Here is a 22,905-nt window from a genome sequence, read left to right as displayed (position 1 = left end):
GTTCATTTAAAAAGATAATTCGCACACAAACTACAAAATGTTTATTTTCAAACACGCACACACGTACGTACTTGGAAATTACTCTTTTATAAAACTGGATTAACCGTTAAGACATGAAACACATTGATCTTTCCGAAGGCAAAGCAACTTTTGAGTTATCAGACTGACTTCAATTATCGTTCACATCAAACCTGTGGAAATTCTCAGTAGCAGTTTTATATTCTACCAGTTAGGTCACAGTCAGGACTTAATCATAAGCGTTAGGGATTATGAACTTCGATCTTTTCTCCACTGTTGACATATTCCGTGGGCAAAAGCGAAACTTTGGTTTTTCCTGGGGTTGTGAAAAATTCCGGACTTATGATGTTCTCGTATACACGAGTTCCATCAAAGACATCCGGGTCACCAACACTTTGCACTCCCGTGGTCAGCGGTGGCAGCTTGTTTCCCCTCCCAGACGGAAGTGACGTCAGGAGAGATGCATTGTCGGAGGTCTGGCCGTCTTGACCTTTCACATCCTCGGATCCGGACGGTCCAGGAACACTCGGCTTGTCAGGTTCGGCGCCGGCCACTGGCAGACGTTTGCGCATCACCCAGAAGACGGCAAAGACGGCGACGACCAGCGCCAAAGCCAGAGCACCGATGACGGCGAGACCGATCACCACCACCTTATCGGTGTCGTTCTTCCCGTTATCACCTGAACCCGAACCCGAACCTGAGCCTGAGCCTGAGCCTGAGCCTGAGCCTATTGGTGGTGAGGTGGTGCCTGAGGTGAGTCGTGTTGTAAGCGGCACGAAGACTTCGATGTCTAAAGTGGTTTGGACGGAGTAGTTGTGTGCTGACTGCTCTGTTGCCTGCCACAAACATTTTCTCATGTGTTATCAGACTTTTTTTTGTCCTAACTTCCTTTCTTCGCTATTGATGAAACAGAGAACATGGAAAATGGACACGATAAACTGTTTAAGAGTTGGTTACAGTATATTTCTTTAATGTCAAATAATTTCTTAAAACAAGAAGGAATGATAAGCGAAATCATTGTTAAGCGATAATGACGACCGAAACACGGAGAACACAACGATGAAAGTATGATAATTAATACTGTCATTTAATCATTTAAATCGAAAATGAAGCTGATAATAATTAAAAATGGTGCTGAAAGTGATAATTTAATCTCTGTGAGTTTTAGCCTGCAACCATTGACCCATTGCGTGACGTACTCCAGCACGTTTCTAAACAGCAAACATAGTTGAACTTCAGAAACATTTGTATGTTTACCAGTCATCCACAGTGGAAACTTATCACTAGTGGAATTGCTTTTTAATTTCAGTTTATTGGTTCTTATTCTTGAAGTGGGATGTCCTGAGGTCACATAAAAAGCACAAAAGTAGAAAGCTAGAGAAACTGATGTGCAGGAAATGAAATTACCACGACACCCATACTGAAAGAAAATGAATGATAGAGAGATAACTTACGACGATGTTAACAGAGAACTTGCCGGTCTCTGTAAAAGGTTCGATGACCTTCATCTCTGCTGTAACGGGGTCGAGCTCGAGGTGAGACGAAACATTTAGGGCATCTGTGAGTGACATAATGATGTCTTATAGAGTTGTATGTATATGCAATGATGGCAACTTTATACTTTGTACGGTTTTCTATCTTTGTATAACACTAGACTTTATTCCGCTTCATACTCTCGACCTTTACTGTAAATGCCAGGATGTTGTCGCACCCCAGAAGGAAATATTGAGTGAACAAACAAGTGAGCGATTTGTGCGTGCGTGTGTTTGTATGCGTGTGTGTGTTTATGTACTTGTCTGGCGTCGTAAGCCTTTCTATATAACTGCCCGGATGTCTTGGTCGTCCTAAGACCAATAATAATAGTAATAATAATAGTAATAATAATAGCAGATTGATATAGCGCAATTTTCACTCTAATTCTAGTGAGTGAGCAGCTGAACGAGTGAGGTTTGTATGTGCGCACGTGCACACAGCTTGCATCCTTGTGGTCTCACCTCCAGAACCAACGGGAGCATCTTCTAGTCCGAATTGGATGGAGTAGTTGAGAGAGTCACGATCATGGGCGAAGATGGCTGCTGGACTCATGCTTAGGACGTTGCCCTACAGAAAAACAAGTTAGAATAATTTCAACAAACTGCTTGACAAGTCAGAATATTGTACCTTAGTTGTAATAAGGAAGTCCACGTGTACCGATTACATAGGAGGAGCTCACTGTCGTTTTCTCTCTGTGAGCCATACCATGTTCAAAACTAACTTTTCTGTGAAGTGCAGAACAGGGAATAGCAGAGACCAATGATACTGAAACAAGTTTTAACTTTTCTTGCTTTGATTCAGTATCTTGCTCTGTCTGCAGCTGTCTATGGCGGGTTTAGTTCTTGTACGCTGAACCGAATCCAGATTCCTGCCGCTTAAGAGAAAAAATCATGCGAACCTCACAACATGCTCAAAGGGAAAGTAATGCTGTCAGTATTAGCCTTCCGCTTGAATACTAGTTACCTCCCATTTCATAGTCCATGGCATGATGTAATCTATGAACCTAAAGTAAAAACAAAACAAAACAAAAAACCAAAAAAAACCAAAACAAAAAACAACAACAACAACAAACAGTGGCCCCCGTACCAAAAAAAAAAAACCTAGCAAAAAACACAAAGCCCCCAAACAACGAAAACAAACAACAAAAATCAGCGATAACATACGACAGTTTTAGACAAAAACTGCACAATAATTTATTTGAGCGTATAACAACTTCAGTTTCTAGCATTATGTATGAAGAAGAACTACACTGGGATATCTTATTATATATTATCAAACTATTGATTAGAAAGTTAGAAGTTAGAAGAAAAAAACAATGTAGGTATTGCACTTATCATTTTTTTACTATTTTATTTTGTCTCCGATTGTGCGTGACTTGCTTTGTGTAATTGAAGTATATAACTATTAAAGCAGCCGCAATGTCACTAGTGACTGAAGTCTACTGTCTAATTCTAAAGGTTTGGAATGTCCAAAGTTTAGACTGCGTAAATAAAGCTGACCTCACTGGACAAGTGAAAAATGGAATACAGTGGAACCTCGGTTAACGAACTTAATCCGTTCTGGAAAGCTGTTCGTTATCCGAAATGTTCGTTATCCGAAACAATTTTTTCCATAAGAAATAAAGGAAATAGATTTAATTGGTTCCCAGCCCCTGTTGACTCGCTAATATTTGAAAGTTACAGGCTATATAGGTATTTGTAATGAGAACAGTTATAATGCAATATAAATGGAGTTAAATAAACATAAAAACATTAACGAAAGCATTTAAACATCAGAAAACTTGCCGTCTTGACGGCGTGGGTGGAAGCAGGTGTGGGGAGGAAGGGGTGGAATTACTGCTTTGATTCCCCTCCATGAGCACACGTGACATTATAAAATCGGGGTGACTTCTCTTTTCTGTAGCTTTGAGGTTAAAGAAAAAACTTGTCCAGTGTCTGTTCCTTCTGCCTTTTTGTAAAACTCTGCGGTAATACGACATCACATCCGACAGACACATGCCACCTTCATACTTTGAAATCATTTCCTTTTTCAATTCATTTGTTGGCCGCTTCCTTGTCATTACCTCACTACTATTAATTGCTCTTAATCTTCTTTGGAGCCATTATTGGGGATTATCTTATTAAACTAAAGCACAACAATCAATAAATAAGGATGCGCATAGATAAGGAACGACCGATCGTAACTGTGTCTCGAGCGCGAATGATGACATGCTGGTCGGTCACGTGTGGTTCACGTGGCTGTTCGTTATCCGAAATTTTGTTCGCTATCCGAGACAAACTTTTAACGAAATTTTTGTTCGTTAACCGAAATATTCGCTATCCGAGGCGTTCGCTAACCGAGGTTCCACTGTACAAAGAAAGCTAAAAGGAAAGGTTCCACAGTCAGAGGCCGTAAGGACAATGAATGAAGTTCACAGTGTAGAGGACACGCCATGTTGATGGCGAAGCCCAATTTTTACGACGCATTTAGCTCCCCTGATAAATCGCATACTGACGCCTTCACCTCCCCTGATTAATCCATTTTCTGGGTGTGAATAATGGTAGTGATGGTGGAGAGTGGAATTCTCCCGCCTCCCACACGTTCTGCTCATTAGTGTAGCGCACTAATCATTTGGTGCGACATCTTCTCGGTAGAAATAAATAGTGATAAAAATCGAAACTCTCTGCCGTGTTCTTTCCCACCAAGAAACCGACACTAAGATGAACAGACATACAGAAAGGCAGAGGTAGAAGTAGATAGGTAGAGAGGGGGAGAGAGAGAGATACTGACCGTAAAGTTTATGGGTATGCTGACATGGTACCCGAAGGTACAAATTAGTTCCTTGAGGGGAAGCACCGGACACCCCGCATGGTAAAACTCAGGCCCAAGGTCGTCGTCATCCAGCACGTTGACTTGTATCGTTGTCCAGGAGGACTTTCGGGAAACGTCCTTTCAACACAGAATATTATCAAGTAACCCATTCATGCACTGATGCCCCTAGCGGTAGGGTAACCAAACAGGGTCACTTGAGCGGGCATATTGTTAGGTAACCTCCATACATGCTGTGTTGGCCAACATTTGTAGATCATTGTGTTTTTACGAGCTTGCCTGGTGACCTTTACCTACCATGACGGTGACGTTTAACCACAGGGTTGTAGAGTTCATGGCCTGCAGCTGCTCAAAGTCCAGGACCTTACCAAGGATTATCTGGCCTTTGTGTCCGTCTGTCATATTGAAGTAAACCGCTCCATCATTCTATAGAAAAACAACCCGGGTGAGATGATAAAGCCAAAAGAGGTTTAATAAAGTGATAAGTTAACGTCACAAAAAAATACTGTTAACCCATTAACCAAAAGAATGCAGCTGATAACTTGTCATTTTTATCTTCCAAATTGAGAAACGGTAAGAGTTCTCTCTCTCTGAGAGAGAGAGATAGAGAGTTAAAGTTCTTGTTTCGGTTCATGACAATTCAGGAGGAACTGAGAGAGTAAATTAAACAAACACACGTGAATAAAGTATTTTAAATGACACACATTCAGTGCTTAAGATGTAAGATAATTGATAGTAAAGAACGAGATACCCTGAAGGCAATCGTAAAATTGAAGACAAAACAGCAGGATATCGAGAACGAAATAATTTAATTTTTAATTTTTAATCGTTGTTTTATTTTGTCAGATCTTGTTCTCATCGTCATCAAATTTTGTCAGACTGTTATCAAATACTTGTCCAACCGAGACAGCAGCAGTGTTTGAAATACACTTAAGTCTGTGACTTACTCTCGGGTTTCTTTGGTAGGAAACGACGGCGAAGCCATTGATCTCGTCTGTGTTTAAGTTGATGTCACGGTCACGTGCATGGGGTAAAAGGTCGATTAGAACAGACCCCGCCGCTTGACTCTGCGACCAAATGGACAAGATGTAGTCATAAGTTCAAGCAGCTGTTCGGTATAATACAATTCCAAAAAGCGAGTCAACGTGAGTTCATAGCTAATTCACAACCAGATTCTACAAGACAGTCGATTAGACGAGCCCTAACAACTCAAATTCTAGCGCTAGACACACAAGCATCGCTGTTAACACCACTATCCTCACGATAAGCTGCCATGTTTACTAGTGATAACTGTTTCATCTAGTCACAAACTCACATCCACCCCGGCCCACCCTACCCCAGCCCACGCATGCACACGCATGCACGCATTTACATGAGAGAGGCAGACAGATGGAACAATCGAGGGCTCGGGAAAATGTATGGTAAATAAACAGACAGACCCACGAACGGACGGACGGACTCACAAGTATGAACTAAAATGACAAACAGCATTTTTTCTAGCATGTGATGAGTATTCCTATGTACAAAGCTGTGTGAGCGAGTCTCTGGCGTGTAAGTATTGAGGAAAGTAATCCGTGAACATTTTCTGTAGACAGGTGTGAAGTTCATACACAGTTCGTAGATTCGCTCTTACATACAAATACTGCTCTTTAAAGCAGCCCCAACATCAGAAATACAAAGATGTTTGAGGGAGTTCTAGAATAGTACCTCGCTGATGTTAAAAACATAAGGACCGTCGATAAACTCTGGAGCATATTCATTGACAGGATTTATGAAGAGGTATACATCGAAATCCTGAAAAAAGTAGTTACAATTATTGGTCTGTCTGTGAGAATGTGTAAGGCTATTAAATGCATGAAATCTTTTAAAAACACTCAACGAATTCAAATTACAAAACAAAATAAACAACAAATATTGTAATATAGAAATAATTACAACATTTAAGTCAAAGGTTAAGCAAAATCCAAGTTCTCACATTTAAATGACGATATCAGTTGGACATAGAGATAAAGCTTTGATGGATTTCTGTACTTTTTGAATACTGAAACGTGTAAAAGTCAGATTTCATAAATTAAACAGTGAAATATCTCTAAGACTATAATTATTTAGTCTCTATCAGTATGCTGTTCTCGGTAGGATGATCTGTAAGCGCACGAGAACTGAAAATTAAACCTCTCTTGGTTTGCCCAAAGCATCACAGCTCAAGATGACAGTCAGTACCGTCAAGGTTATGTTCTGGAAAGAAAAAAATCCGACACTGAGCATCAGAAGTGTTAAGTACATGATATAATAATGAGTGTACTTAAAAAACCCTCTGTATTTGACAGCGGAAAAATCGAACCTGTAAGTGGTGATGTTTGAGAAAGATGAAGTTTGTGATTGATCAGCTAGGTCGCGGGTGTGTGTGTGTATTTGCGTGAAGTATATACATAGATAAATGTTACCGGAAACTCCTCAAGGTCCAAGGTTCTGTTCACCACCAACATATAGGTATTGTTGGCGAGGCTGTCCATGCGAAGGTAGGAATCCAGCATTCCTCTCACTTGGTCAAGGGAAGCTCCGTACCGGATGACCATGGACCAGCTCTCGTTGGACAGAGCAGAAAATCTCAGGATCTCTGTCCCTGCAATACAGATGGACTGACAGAACTGATTGCATCCAAAAAATCATGGTTTTTGTGAAGTCAGAAAATCTCATTACAGGGGAATAAGATGATCTCGGTTTCTGCAGCAGGTTTGTTTGTCCTCCCGTCTGTCTGAAGGACAGTACCTCTAATCCACCACTCGTATATTTTTTAAACTTTAAGATCGTACTAAGTAGGCTAGGGAGCAGGTCAAGTTAAGCTCCCTATACCCAGCAACAACGGGTACCTGAACCACAGTAAAATTCTGCAAGCTTCTGCCAAGTGTAACTCACAAAAATGAATGAAAAAAGTCAAAGAAAAAAAATTAAAACGAACCCTTATTTGCATCGCAGAAAATCACCTTTCCATGTTAGATGTTTGCTCAATGTTGTAAACAGCATAAGTAAAGTGTTGGAAACGGTTACTGACATCAATTGGTTGAGATGAGCTGTACGGGCCTATCACACCACTATTTCTCATAGGTGGCAGCTTCAAGACATTTATTCATCGGGTCATAAGATCACGACAGATAAAAATATTATGATCGATTTATTCTGAGTTTTCATATTTGGCAGGAGATGCGTAAAAACAACTGCAACTCTTGTCACAGGATGGACAGCTTCACACTTTCTTGTAACACTTCTGCAAGCAAGAATCAAGTATCGGGGGAAAAATATAAACGGAAACAAAATGACCCCACAGCCTTGGAGGTCACAAAACGCATGAGTCAAGCAACAACAAAAGGACGGTTACAATTGTTTGTCCTGCTCCGCCAACAGTTTGTTCTCGCCGCCATTGGAGATCTCGCGCGAGTATCTCTTTCAGTCGAGTGTTTGCACAGTCCACGCCGGCCTTAGTTGTCTATGGAGCGTGCTGCTGGCCGAGTGTTTACAGCCCGGTGATGTATTGTATCCTTTATCATGGCCCAGTCCGTGAACCAGACAGACTGATGTGTTTGGTGACTTCCTGTCCACCACCACCAGTAAGGGGTCAGTGGGGGTCACCTAGTGGCACAGCACGGACCTTCACTCCCTTCAAAGATCTGTGCTTAGCGGGAAGTCTACGACTGGTGTTGTTGGTGCATGAAGTAGTCCTGAAGTGGATTGCACCCCATCGGGAGGCCAAGACCTTCAACAGGAGATGGAAGGTCTTTGTCTGGAGGTCTGCCTATCTATCCCTGGGTGTAGATAGGGGAATAAGATTGCCGATAGTTACCGTTGTCTTGTTGTAACCAAAGCCACATTCATTAGCTGGAGTGGTATTTTTTGTTTACATGTAGTGAGTTTTTGTTTGTCTTTAAACACGTTTGTCAATGACCATTTCCTGAAATCATTTATGGATGTATTTATGCATGTAAGTATGTAAGTATGTACTAATGAAATGTGAACTCTTTCATTTGCTTAAAATTTCGTGGTATATCTTTCTAGGATATCAGACTATCCATTCCAAGCAAGAAGACGATTAACTCTTGAGATCTGAGTGGAATACCTGATTTTTGCTTGTCAAATGCATCCTCTCACTACATGCTGAAATATTAAACCATCGGCTACATATTTAATGCCAAGCCTTCTCAAGCCAGTGGTCTCTTCCAAGTGTTGTAAACAGATAAGTAAAAGTAGTTTATATGTTTTCCAGACATTATACCAAACTTTTCATGGCAAGCGATTTCAACAACTAAGATCTTTTACAAGCTGTTTGTGTCCAACATCTGACAAACATTACATACCTATTTACGTACAATACAGTGCAAAACATCTTTATTCTTTTAAAGAAAACTGTTCTGGCTGCCAAAGATAACATTAGAACATGACATAAAACGTCAACACAGCTAAAGGAACATAAAAATGTCTACATCCAATTCTATTTCTCCATTTGTAATCATTTGCGCTGGCATTTATAGTCTCTCTCAGAATTAAATATCTGCAGGCATTCACGGAGCCTCTCTGCCAGGCCTCCTATCATTTGTTGGAATCATCGGAAATCCCACTGTGACAGAGTAGCGTTGGTCTCTCCAGAGTGGACAATGAACAGTTCAATTTCTGCCTTTGGGAGGTTTTTTCAGAGTGGTTCACGGGCCAGTTTGATATAAAAAAATAGTGCACATTAGGGTATCGCTAGAGCTGGTCTACAGAAACTTAATCCTACCCTTGGAAGTAGAAATATGGTGTTGTACTAACATCACAACGTGTAAAAGAACGGGCTCACGAATAACAATAAAAAGCAAGCAAACGAAAAAACAAACAAACAAAAAAAAAAAAACACCAAAAAAACCACCAAAAAAAAACAAACAAACAAAAAAACAACAAAAAACAAGAAGCAAAGAAGCTAGGTGTGTGTTTGGGTACACATTTGTTTTTGTCTTTTATGGTTGCTCGCTCGCGATTATGGTCATCAAATCATGCTTACATTGATATATCGAAAGCTTCCAGTTTATTTGAAATAGTGACTACGAGAATGAAATGGAAGATTTGACAGATGCTTGTATTTCCGCAATTTCACGGTTTGTCAGATACTTCAACATCTCCTTCACTCCCATTAACCTAGCATCCTGCCCACCAGCATCGTCTTCTGTTCCCTCCCCGACACACAGCATCCCTCCCACACCCTCCACAGCAATGAAGTCGTCAACACAGTCTGTGGATAAAACCATCCTCCCTGTGGTGGATGCGTGAAGGTTAACGACCCGCAGCTGCATGCAAGCTACTCCCTTAATGTCGACAAAGGAAAAAGGACTTGCCAGGACAGATTTAGCGATAATTAAACCAATCATGCTAATTAGACCACATGTAAAGTCTTGAAAATCAATTTTATGTCACCTGTCTTAAGTACAAGTTCGCTTTGTTAAGTTTGGTCTGAAAAAAATGGTTCACCACCTGAGACCGGTGACTTATTTTCAACACCTTTTCAACATCAGTCAGATATTTGGAAGTTATGCCGAAAAAAATGGGCTTGAAGTCGTCCGATATGAAAAAGTGAAGAATTTCGAGGAGTTGGCGATGGGTGGGAGGAACATAAGTAGCCAATACCAGCGTCACACACCATACCCGAGCAGGCTGAATGGCGAGACAGGGGTGGGGAAGAAATAAGTGAAGCTGGGGTGCAAGAAGATCTTAGTCATGTTATTGTGCACCACAGAATTTCCGGAGTCCTTCCACCCGGATGGCAGATGCAGGATTGGCCATTATGGGTCAGTTTTGCCTGAGATATCAGCAGGGAATCAAGTCTGTCTGGGTGAACAATAGAAGTTAGGTTTGGGATAAAGGGGATGATTCAGGTCTGTCTGGGCGGTCAATGGGGAGTAAAACCATCTAGACTGTCAGCAGCAAGTTAGGTGGGTGGTCAGCAGACAAGTAGGATCGTATTCTGGCAGCAAGTCTACATCCCAGAGGAGTTTTATTTGTTATTGGATGCAATACAAATACAAAACATGTTTATCTACCCTTTTCAGGAAATTTTGTGCCAGTCAACGATAACATTAAACCCTGAACACAGACTAAAGGCAACATAAAATGTCTACATTCACTTTTTTTCTACATATGTAATCACTGACGTTGACACTTACGGTCACTTACAAGCATACAAAAATCTACACACGTACATGCACGTGTGTAACATCAGAGGTTTACAAAGACGTGGTGTAGCAATGTAATAAACTCAAACACAAACTAACTTTTATTGTGGAATGGAATACTGAAAGGTTCGATTCCTATCGCGATGACCACGACATACCCACGTCTGCAAGTTATTTCCCTTGTGTTACATTTGCATTTGGCGCAAACGTCGTCAGTCGTCTGCACATGGTTTGAATTGTTAACGGTCATCACGTAGGGGGCGCCAGCAGGAAGAGTATTGCGGTCTGCGCATGCGCAATGACCCGCCGTGGGACGCCGGAGATTTCGTATGCAAGGTCACGCCTTATGCAAGGTCACGCTAGCAAGAGGCTCATTTGTTTAGCAGCTGAGCCTGCTCACCACACCGGCGACCATTCCACCACATCTTCTGCTGGACAGGCCCGAGGCAGGGAGAGGGAGGAGAACTGCATGGCGCTCAGTTTTCAGTTTCCAGAACCTGGAATCATGGGTCGTTTTATTATTTTTGAACTTTCCAAAGCCCAGAAAAATGGGTGTTTTGTTGCTTTTTATGCTTTGCACAAGCCGGAGTTTTTCGGAGAGTGCATTAATTCCAGCCACAGAAGCCTCCCTTGCGGCATGAGGCAAAAGTCACGTGCACTCTTACTCCAGCAAACGATTGAAATTGGTGGTTACAGGGACATCTGTACACCACAGTTTTGCTGTAACTTCATTCGTTGGTCAGTCACAAAACAAACTACATGCATTATATCTAATTCTTCGTGTGACTATCTGTACAGGCTTATCATCTCTTTTTCCTTCCTTGCTGTCGACATTTGACAGCTCCAATGATTATCTGTACTACAGGGTTTTCTGCTATAAAGGTTGCTGTTGCATTGAGTGTGTGGAGTTTTATCCCCTAAAACCATACAAATACTGGCCTATGGACACATAAAGAAACATGAATAATAACGATCTTTTTCATACGGCTGTAAGTTTACAGTTTGTTGGAAGAAAGTCTGAAATATCTGATGAATGTGATCAAAACTCAATTGACCACAAAGTAAAATTTGCTTTATAGTGTTTGTACTTGCATGTATGGTTATGTATGTATGTTGTTCATGTATGTATGCTAATGTGTGTATGTATGCATGCTAACGTGTGTATGTCTGCATGCTACTTGAGTAGACAGTCAGGAGTGTATGGGATGAAGCAGCAGGTACAGGAACGACAACCGTGAAGGGTGACGCGATTGTTTCGAGTGATTTCCCCTTGTGTCGCGGTCAGCAGCAATGAGTGCTAATACATAAAGTCGGCTGCTTGATCCCCTCTAGACGGGTGAGATTTGACTTTCCACAAGAGGACAGTAAAACGAGGCAATGAAAGACTTTAAGAAGTGTTTTGTGCATTGTGCTCGTGACATCTGACCTGTGGATTTGCATGCACGTGACGGCCTAGTCGCCCGAGTGTATCCTGGCATGCTGCTGTACACTATGACTACAAGATCGCGCACCTCAATTAATACACTTCACTTTATAGCATGGGCTTTAGCATAGGATTAACTGATTGACTGTGTGAGTGAGCGAGTGGGTGAGGGATTGAGTGGGTGAGCGAGTGAGCAAAGAAATAAAATTTCAATCAGAATGACGTGGTGTTCACCATACCTGGAGTATCCGTCTCTTTGATGGAATATATGGGTTGGATGAAGTTGCCATTACAAGTCCCTCCCTGGGCACCTGAAATATAGTGAAATAGTAAATATAGTTGTTGCTTACCTGTTCCACATGTTCCTTAAAGTGGTGCCCACCGATATCTGGCATGCTAGCCCCACACTGCCCTCTCGCATCTGCCACAGTCACATTTACCCTTTTTTACATTTCATCGTTTGGTGTCAAACTTAGTACAGCTTGGGATGGATTAAGCATTCTTTTATAATTTAATGCCACTTAATGAATGTTGTGGTAGAGAAAAAGTCTCATCAGACTCCATTCTCCTCGTGAGACAAAATCAAAAATACAAGAATGCAAACTTTAATTGTTTGTGTTCTCGCAAAGGGCTGTCATGTGGGAGGCTATCGGCTAAGTGTCCAGTGTCCCCAGCAAACTGTCCTTTCTTTGTCCGTGGCACGACCTGTGTGACAGTCTGTCTCTCTGTGCTGTAGTCTTCGCAATCTCCCGAGCCTCGACATGGCACATGAAGGCAAGACTATTGGCACTGGGAGCGGCACCGGGCCGGTTTCCTGCCCTCACTTGAAGACAAGTCCGACATGGTGTCTTCGTGCTGCCGCCAAACATGCCACTCAGGACCGAGCCGCTTGCGTGCCGAGTGCTGGCCGCGTCTTCACCAAGTCACGGAAGATGAATACGCCAAAATTATCCTCACTTCCTCAGCGGAAGCACAGGGAACGACTCAAGATTTGCACGCCACCACCATCCATCACTAGACCTTTCGTAACACTACCCTCCCTCCTTCTCTGCCTCCCCACCCGCTTTGTCAACCCTTCTTTCCAGCTCTCCTAATACACAATCATCGCGGATTCAGCTAGATAGCATCGATTACACATTCCTCAACTAACAAATGTGGTAATGGTTGTTAAAGGGAAATCACCACCACCACCACCACCACCACCACCACCACCACCACCACCACCACCACCACCACCATAACGATTGAGTAAATGCTCATCAATTAAAATCAACTTTCTATTTATAGGTAGAATTCTTTTTGTCCATGCTGACAAATTAGTTTTCAGTGAAAGATTTAAAATATTTTAATGTGTCTCGGAGGTTCCTGGAGAACAAGGATCTTAACAATGATCGTGGAAATTTGTTTTTCTAAACATCACAAAATGTCTGAACTTCTCTTTGGAGTCGTTTGATAGCGACAGCAGTACTCGACAGGACATCCACGGTGATCCACCAGACGACTAACATGCTTTCCAATGCATCAGAAAGCTGGCAAAAGCTTTCTAGGAGACACTTTATATATTTTAGAATGTCCGTGAAAGTGGCAATTGAAATAACTATCAGTCCTCGACCGTTTCTCGCGTTCAGAGAGGTCCCAAACCTTAACCCATTATCCCGACTATTAGTCTGGTCTGTTGTTTGTCGGTAATCTGTCTTTATTTGCAAATATTAGTTATAATGCTACAAAAACGGCTTTTTTTCCCAAAAAGATTCCTTTTCGGTCCCCAAATCTGTTAAGAAAGATTACTGTAACAGAAAACATTCAGAACCACGTGTGAGGTCAAGGTGCTAGACAGCCATCATGTCCTGACTGAGAAAGGACAAAGTAGCAGAAGATATCTAGAGACTTGCACAGCTTTCCGTAGGACTCGACGTGGATGCAGATGAATACGTGTCAGTCCCGACCCCGTGTTTGAGCTTGTCAGGAAACAGTGACATCACAGGTTTCTACTCATCCTTCACTCTCTCACTCTCTCCCTCACACACAGTGTAAAACTCCTGGTTACAGAATAGTATACATGCTTTTAGTAAGTGAATAAAAGAAAGAGAGAAAGAGATCTTTGATTTCGATTACAGCATCGGGTACAGGGGCGTACAGCTTCAGTCTTTGGCAATGACATGAGAATATTTAGTGTATGTGTGTATGTGTGCGCGCAAGCGCGTAAAAATGCTATATAATAATATATACACACACGACACTAGAATATCAAGTATATATATGCACACACAGACAGAAAGGAAGAATTGGACAAAAAGAGAGAAGTAATTAAAAATTAAACTGGAAAAAAACCCAGCATAATTTATTTAATTTAAGGCCATCCGCTCATCTCCATCCAAGCGCACCCATGCTTGCGCGCGCGCACGCACCCACACACACACACACACGCACGCGCACGATCTTTTATATGTACAAATATTTGGACTTCATGAGTATTAAAATGCAAAGATAAGACAAAGGTCGACTGATATCCACTGACCAGTTACTCTCCAGAAGCAGATGACAGCCAGAAGAACGCCCAACAACATCTCTCTGCTGCACTGAACGTAAAGCCGACGTCTTTCAACGTGAAGATGACGACACACTACAGTGAAGCTGATGACACACTACAGTGAAGCTGATGGTGAAACTGATGAGGCACTACAGTGAAGCTGATGACACACTACAGTGAATCTGATGACACACTACAGTGAAGGTGACGGTGAAGCTGATGAGGCACTACAGTGAAGCTGATGACACACTACAGTGAATCTGATGACACACTACAGTGAAGCTGACGGTGAATCGGATGACACACTACAGTGAAGCTGACGGTGAATCTGATGACACACTGCAGTGAATCTGATGACACACTACAGTGAACCTGATGAGGCACTACAGTGAAGTTGATGACACACAACAGTGAAGCTGACGGTCTACCAATGTACATTTAAGTTCAGCTGAGTATCGGTGTTGAGGTCGAGACACTGACGGCGGTCCTCGCTCTGTCAACACAAACTCTGATGTCAAGCACACGGTTGTACAGGTAAGCAAGGTGTAGCCTGTAGCCAGCCACAACACAGAAAATAAACCAAAGGTCACAGCAAGGAACCGAACACGTGACACCGACAGCTCGTCAAGTTGCCAGCTCCTCGTCCACAAATTAATTACTTGCTTATCAACCTCCACTGGTACACTGACTGGAAAGTTGGCTCCTGGTGCACCGAGCGGCTTTTATCTTTGTACAACAGCAACACCAGCGACATTCACTCCTTCTCATGTTTTTTTTAACCCTTTTGCTGACCTCACCTACACCTCTCCTCTCTGATTTCTTTCTTACCAATCTTAAAGACACTTATTTGCTACTTTTACTGGAACAGCATTATCAGTGGAGAAAAAGATTATCCACATTCTGTGACTGTCAGCTGATTAATCTTTAAAAAAACAATCCCATTTTGCCCTCACTCCATTCCATACTTCTACCACCCTCATTCAAACAGTGAAACTTGGATATCTTACTGTCATAGTAATAACAGCAATTGCATTCTGAGCAAAAAGCACGACCTCCGGCATATTTTTTGGTTCATCTGCAATTATCTTTGAAAAATCAGAGAAGTGTAGAATATATATAAATATATTATCAAATAGAATCGGTTGCACAGAGACCACAACTACAACCACATTGTCACCTCGAGGTTATCACTTCTGGCAATGTCTTGGCTCCGTCACTCGTTATCTCAACTGCGTGTTGATTGAGAGAAAAATGGCGAGGGTCAGTTATTTTCTGTGCCTACACCTTCCTGCAGTCCCTTGGGACGAATAAACTTTTCGAGAAAAATCCTGCAGGGTGCTTAGACTGGCTGACGGCGACTATGTCGGCTTACGATGAACTTAAACTGGAGAACACCCACAATTTTGTAAGAAAAGCACGATGTAGAATGGGTCACCAGCGCCTAGTGACACCCGTTTGTAAATACATATAAAAAGAGATTTAACCAGTCTTCAAATAATTAGTTTTTTCCATCTTGTGGCTTCAAGTTCCCAATGAGACCATGTTTTACTTTTATTGCCTCAAACTTCAGAAATACACTTTTTTTCCTTCACTGTTTGCTCTTGCTCACGCTCTAAAGGGACAAGATGAAGGCGGGGTGTAGAGTTCATCAGCTGGTTCTTTTGCATGATCCCAAGAATAGTCAATATAATCAACTGGGCTTCAAACTTACAGAATGAAAGAAAGGAAGTTCAAAGTTCAGGGCGTCCAACTTCTTGCGTTCACCAAGTACAATGAAAACAAGCAAAAATGTAGAATTGTAAGTGACAGTCATCACTATCATCAAATGATTTTTTTTGACAACTCAGTAAACTTTTGTCAGCGCGAGGTGGCAATTAGAGAGAAGAATTTGGGATCAGTACTTTGATAAAGATGTGAGCGACTGCTAACACACTTACAGAGTTGTAGGAAGGCAACAAGAAAGACAGAACTAATTTGTGTTTACACAGGGAAGGACTGATCCAGACACCAAGGTCTTTAACCCAGTTCTTGTCCCCTCCCCCAACAGATTGTTGCAGTGAGGTGAAGCAGAAGTAGGGTTCTACAAGTGAGTCAATCACAGACTAACTTATCTGAACGGTTGTGTGTCGGTCTGTTGTTTGAGTATGTGACTGGGTTAACACATTCCTTCTTGACCCCGCAAGACTGTTTACACACACCTACTCATTTTCTCCATTTCCCAAATTAACAACTAAAGAATTGCTCTTGTGGTTTCATAGTCTAGTGATGGATGGAGTGCCAGAGAGCAATGGAGGTCGCTCAATATGTAGACTGAAGAGCAAGACACACAGACATTACACTCAGGCTCTACTGTAGAGAACACCGAGACAGATGGCAGTGGAATCCGTGTAATTAACCTGAGCAGCGCTTTCTGCTTTATTGAAGAAACTGGATACCTCACAAACCACAAGAAACAAATCATACTCTAAATTGTGTGAAAATATGACACGATATCAGTAAATAAAAACACTTGCTGACGGCGTTGTCTTTGTGTTGTTGAAGTTTCAACTGGTCGATGAAAAGTTTCGTTTTCATTAGTGTCCAGTGACAACAACCAGTCACATTTTTCTGTCATCAGTGAAACTAGTGTTTCTGTTTGTGATGTATAAGCCGGATGTGGGGATGTGGGTTCGTTTTTAACAAAACCCTCACTGACAATGTAAATATTTTTATCTATTAAAAGAAGATTAAGAACTATATTTTGAATCCGTTATGGAGAAAAATAGGTTGTGCTTTTTTTTTAACTGGACATCAACTCTTTGGCTGCATTGATGGGAGGCCGTGACTGGTTCTCAGCATGGCTGGCTTAACAAATCTCCTAGATGTATATTTTGCAAAGTATTTTGAATTTATTGTCAACAACAGAGATGTTCCTGCTAATAACATATCGAGACTTTCGCGAGGACTTCGTGCAGACCATCCTCTCTGCTGCAGTTATCTCCTCTTATAGTCCTTTGGTCCCCACAGGATATTTTTCTGGAATCTGTCAGCACATCAGTCTGCGAGGTGTTGCCCTCCCTGGAGGTCGGAGATCAGAAGGCGTTTGAAAGGCACTTCACGCCCGGTAGATACAAACCGGTCCATGCTAAGTCCTCTGTAGATACTCCAAAAACAGTCCCCAAAGACTCGGGGTCATGACAATTTAATATCTCCAGAGACAACCTGGCACTGGGCAGACTTTAGATATACTGCAGCAGTCACAGACGTGGACCTTCAGACCTCATTTGCATAGCTAATGTGCCAAAAAGTAATCAGAGCTTTGCGACCCTTCTCCCTCGAGTGGAAGACTACTTCAAAGAAGATTATGGACAGGAAGGAAAGCAAAATGGGCGACATTGTTGAAGTCGTCTATTCCCTGTCCATCATCCACAAGTAGCTAGTGGTCAGCAGCTCGGTATTGTAAACTATCTCTTGGAAGCACCATCTACCCAGACCAGTGCTGCGCATGCGTTAGGTTGGACCCGTATGATGTAAGTGATTATGGATCCACTCCGACCTCATTCTCTTACTGTAGGACGTAAATCAGTAATAATTAAATGTTTTAATATATTTTAATCAAATAAAGCAAACAGGTATCATGGGAAAAATAACAAAATGTCTTAAATACAGCTTACATAGACTGGTGCCATCCCTTCACACAGGGTGGACACATTTGGGAGAAGATCAAGGACTTCAGAAGATGTAAAAACGAGGAATCAAATTAAAATTAGTTTTAAAATTAACTTCAGTTTGACAAATCGCTTAGTTTAATATACAACTAGAAAACAATTTCTTGCTTTATGTAAATGGAGATGTAAATAAGTAAAAGTGATTAGGAAGGAGAGGGGAGGACAGGAATATGATAAATAAAACTAAAACTATCAACAGTGGGCCAGGATAGCTGCTCCCCACACAAGGACCAGAAAGATGTCAGTCCTCTTTGAGCTGGGAGAGGGCTTTATAAGAATAATGCAATCAGCTTACAGTCACTCAAGACGTGTCGATGGACAGGAGAACCACACTAACCCGCAAAGAAAGGGTGGGACTTCTTTTGAACGGCCGCACGCCGCTCGCCGAAAGGTTTTCTGTCCGCCATGATGGAGTCATTTTGCCGACTTCAAGGGATTCAGTCGGTCTTGGGCGGCAGTTATCGTGTTAGCCTATTCAAGGCTTTCGTCAAAGAAGGGGTGGAGGAGGGTTAGAGATGCATTAAGCCATTTAGGAAATCCTCGACCACTTGAGACAAGGACCTCCGCGAGTCGTCAGCAGTCACGCGAGGCTTTAACGGACGTGTCAACGGTGAACACTTCTCACCACCGGAGACCTGAGGTAAATGGAGGTGAGAGCCGGGCTCCCATGTTGTGCTTCAGGTTCACGTCCTGTTTGCTCAAAAAAAGTTGGGGTCGGCGAGTTCGTGAGGGAGTCGAGGCAGATCGGCATTCGTCTGCTTCAAGTTTGTGCGGAAATAATCCTGTACAACCGAGACGTCTGTAGAGGTGTTGAGTCTCTCAGCTGACCATTTTTTCCCCAACTTCTAGTCTTTATTTTTCTATTTTATTTTTATTCTCTTTTTACTGTCTTTTTTCGTTTTTTTCTCTTTCCTCATCACTCTTTTTTTTTTTTGCTCCGTCACTTTTCTTTTTCCTCTTTCTTTATCTCTATATCTCTTTGCTGATTATTCTAATAAATAACAAGATTTCCACAACACGATAGCATCCCGTGACCTATCGGGTGATGGATTTATACGGATTAAGGACTCAGATGAAAGAAACAGATGACAGTGCTGTATCAAGCCGGACATAAACTTGTTTTCTTATAAACTTTGCTGGTCAACTCTTGTGTGAACAGCAAGACTTCTGACTACTGAGCATCACATTCGCACCCGTCATTACAGACACCCCGATCTTTGTGGTTTAGATGGAAGTGACTGCAAGACAGTCTCAGTGAATGAGGGTCTGTCAATAAACTTGTTTAAAATGGTGTCTTTCAGTCTGTACATCACAGTTTGGGCTTGCAGACGACACAGCTTCATTGGTGAGAGTAAGTTTCTGTGTAGCTCACACCCGACCTGGTCTGGTAGTCCACTGTGTTCACAATGTTAACACCCACCAGGACAATATCTCAATATGTCTGGAACACTAGCCTGAGCAAGAGTTGGAGAAATAGGGGTGGAGGATCATATATCATTCCTTCCACTGTCTTGCATTCCGCTAAGATCCCCTTTACAGGTCTATGGTCTGGTCTGTGGTGTGTCGTACTCCATATCCATCCCTCCTCCGTGATGTATCACACTCTATATCCATTCTTCTCTGTGGTGCCCCGCTGCTTCCTTCTGTCTTGTGTCAAGGGGAGGCGAGGACACTCAGGTGGCGGCTGCTGCTGCAGACCACACGTGGCACAGCCGATCACGTGTCACTCACAGGAACAAGGAGAAAGTGATGAGGAGCCACACACGCATCGAATGTACCCCAGAGGATATACAAAAAAGAAGGGAGGAGAGGAAAAGAGACAAATATATCACTCCCAGGCCTTGAGTACAGGACTTGACTGCAACCTCAGCATCTTTGAGAAAAGTAAATCCCACTCTGAGGCGAAAACATCTTGGAATTTTCTCGACTGGCTGCTTGTAATAGAATTAGGTTGGAGTTGAAGAACGTTTAGTCGGATGGATGCTTTTTGAGAGTTGGGTGGGACAAGGAGGGTGACGGGCAGGGCATAATACTAGATAAAGATAAGAAATGTATCAAATCTCTCTTACGTAGATACACAAACATCTACACATAGACAAACACACACATCACCAGATACCCATCTCATCGCCCCACTATTTCCTCTTTCTAAGTATAAACAGAACCATAACCAGGCAGTGCACCTCCTCAACCAGAATATTTTGAAGAGAGATCCGAGAAGATGACCATGTAGGGATGTGAATGTGCTCTTCACCCAAAGTCCAGTCATCGATATTGTCATTAACTGAGCAAAGAGACGGAGCTTTCTAAGTAAACAGCCGCAGCCCCCAGAACCTACTTTCTTCATGGTTTGAAGATTTCTTGCAATATTCGCTCAGAGTCGGATTATTTCATGGGTTTCTTGACGGTCAGGGCTATTCCCACCGTTGTCTGATGTTGTTTCCGGATAATCACGAAAGTTTATGACAAGAAAGATAATGAGACAGTCTGTTGAAAAGGTCGAAAGACATCCTGTCCAGACAAGGCATGTTTGTCCGTATCTGGTGTAATGATTGTCAGTCCACATTTGATACACACAACAGATTGTTCTACAGATGAGCTTATTGAACAGCTAACAAGTTTAATTAGGGGATCGCTTTCTTGGTATCTGAGCCTTGAGAGGACTTGTCCATTTTCTGTCGATTTCTTCTGTGGAACACGAAGTACACTGTACATTAGTGGCTATGTGTCTAATTTATATACCTCTTCCGAGTAAAGTAGATATGGGGTCTGAAGGCGATGGCATTGAATCCACAGATACAGGTGCTAACATATTTTTTCCCAGCAATCAGTAGCTATGCTCAAAAAGAAGTGTCGATGTAAGGACTCACCTGCCAGCTAGTTTCAGAGTGCCTCAATCATCTAACAAAAAATAAATTAAGTGGAACTACCACCGACTCAACTGTTTAATACACCCGCTCTGCCTCCTACTCTCCTGGACTGTTTGTCTCTCAGATTGTCTTCATGAAGATGTCACGATTAACAACCCTCACTGAGCCAAAATTGTTGTTATTGGTGGGCTCATGTCAAGTTATAGGACAGTTCTGTCCCTTTGTTCGCACAGATTGCAGTTCTTTCCCTTTGGAGATTTAGTCAATGGTCGGACAGTAGTAGGTGGGGAACGGGGTGAAAGGTCCACAGACTGTACTCCTGTGGGAGAAGGGAGAGTATCAGATATCTATTTATAGTCACGTTTACTTTACGTATTAGACAAAATATACCATTTCTACACACTTGTATTATATTTAATTTATACCTATAAAAGTATATCATTCAAACATAAGCAAAAAATGCTTATGTTGTATGTATTCATTCTCTTTGAACCGTAGGAATTTCCACAGAGCTACAGGATAGTGGTTAAAGACCTCACCAGATGGTTGTAGACGCTGAGAAACGTCTGCAGGTCAAGTCAAAATTAGTCACCAGTCCGTTTTTCCGTCGTCCAGATTGTTTTACCAGTGACCTAGTGTATTGAAATACACATCATCACTTTTACTGAACTTGTCTTTTCACACATGTGAACACGAGTCGGCAGTGTGATGATGAATAATAGGACAGCAAGCGATATCACCGAAGAGTAAGCATGTACGAAGAGAGATAGAGAGAGGAACGAAAGAGAGAGTGAGGAACGAGCGAGAGAAAAAAAGCTCGGGCATTAATTAATCTGTGCCAGTTTGAAAAGTAGACTGACCAGGGCCAAGAAACACCGCTGGACAGGACCATCGGGGAGTCAGACGCAGGGTCCCAGCACAGAGCGCACTCGCCTTTGATGGGGTCACGGCGGCAGGTAAACAATCCTCAAGCAATTTGCGGCTCCACAGAAAAAGCACGCCATGCACAGGGGAGTGGGGAGGAGGTAGGGAGAAAAATGACAAATTCACAGAGCAAAGAGAGTGCTTCGCAGTGATTCTCTCCAGGAAAGTGCACCAACGGCCGTCTCCAAGTCCCGAGAAAAGTTGTCTGAGAAGGTCTTTAGCCTACATTGCCGATCTTCCCATGAAAATCTTCTTGTGCTTCCTTCTTGACAGTTTCCAAGCTGACCTTTGTGTCCTTCTCTGTCGTTTCTCCATCTCCGATCTCTCTGATTTTGCATTTATCCCGTTTGCGTGCGTGTCCACATGCGTGTGGGTGTCTGTGTGAGAGAGAAAGAGTGTATGAGTGAGTGTTCATAAAGAAAAGTGAGCTATTTTTTACTCAAAGCTGTATTTTGTTCCACGATGATTATTCTGGTACATTTGGCTTCAACAGGCTGAAAGTCGTGTTACTGAATGAAGTAGCTGGAGGACAACTATTCTTGAGACTATTGATTGAACGTTCTTCTCAAACTATCTTTACATGATTGTCACAGACACTATCAGTCTCAATCACAGAAACACTCGCATTCTTCTTATAGAATTTATTCTAGAGTGCAGATGAGTCGACTGGAAGACCGTTGTGCTTTAAGTGGAAGATGACAGCACGTGACAGAAATAAAGGATTATATAGTTTTTGTGTGTGGTTGGAATTAAAGAGCTTTTTCTTGTCATTAAAATTGCAATCGAAGATGTTCAGACTCACTACACTGAACTACTGGCCGACTTAGACACCCTCCTCAGTGCTCATACACACAGAAATCACAAGACAATGCAGTCTGGAATCACTGGGTCAGACACC

At 42.2% G+C, this 22,905-nt stretch overlaps 1 protein-coding gene across 1 annotated transcript; it reads right to left on the bottom strand.

Annotated features, from left to right (window-relative positions):
• Positions 1–249: 249 nt before the first annotated feature.
• LOC112555877 (cadherin-99C-like) lies at positions 250–15,140 on the bottom strand. Its single transcript, XM_025224478.1, has 11 exons — positions 14,495–15,140; positions 12,216–12,287; positions 6,804–6,982; positions 6,532–6,594; positions 6,067–6,153; positions 5,307–5,426; positions 4,657–4,785; positions 4,321–4,479; positions 2,013–2,118; positions 1,473–1,576; positions 250–854 (listed from the first exon to the last, which is right to left on the bottom strand). Exons 1-11 carry the CDS (start codon positions 14,541–14,543, stop codon positions 261–263), a joined length of 1,662 nt encoding a protein of 553 aa, XP_025080263.1. The 5' UTR covers positions 14,544–15,140; the 3' UTR covers positions 250–260.
• Positions 15,141–22,905: the final 7,765 nt, after the last annotated feature.

This window comes from Pomacea canaliculata, linkage group LG1 (assembly GCF_003073045.1).
Source record: "Pomacea canaliculata isolate SZHN2017 linkage group LG1, ASM307304v1, whole genome shotgun sequence".
Taxonomy (NCBI): Eukaryota; Metazoa; Mollusca; class Gastropoda; order Architaenioglossa; family Ampullariidae; genus Pomacea; species Pomacea canaliculata.
The sequence above is the reverse complement of the archived record's forward strand: the minus strand, read 5'-3'. Positions and strand labels throughout refer to the sequence as shown.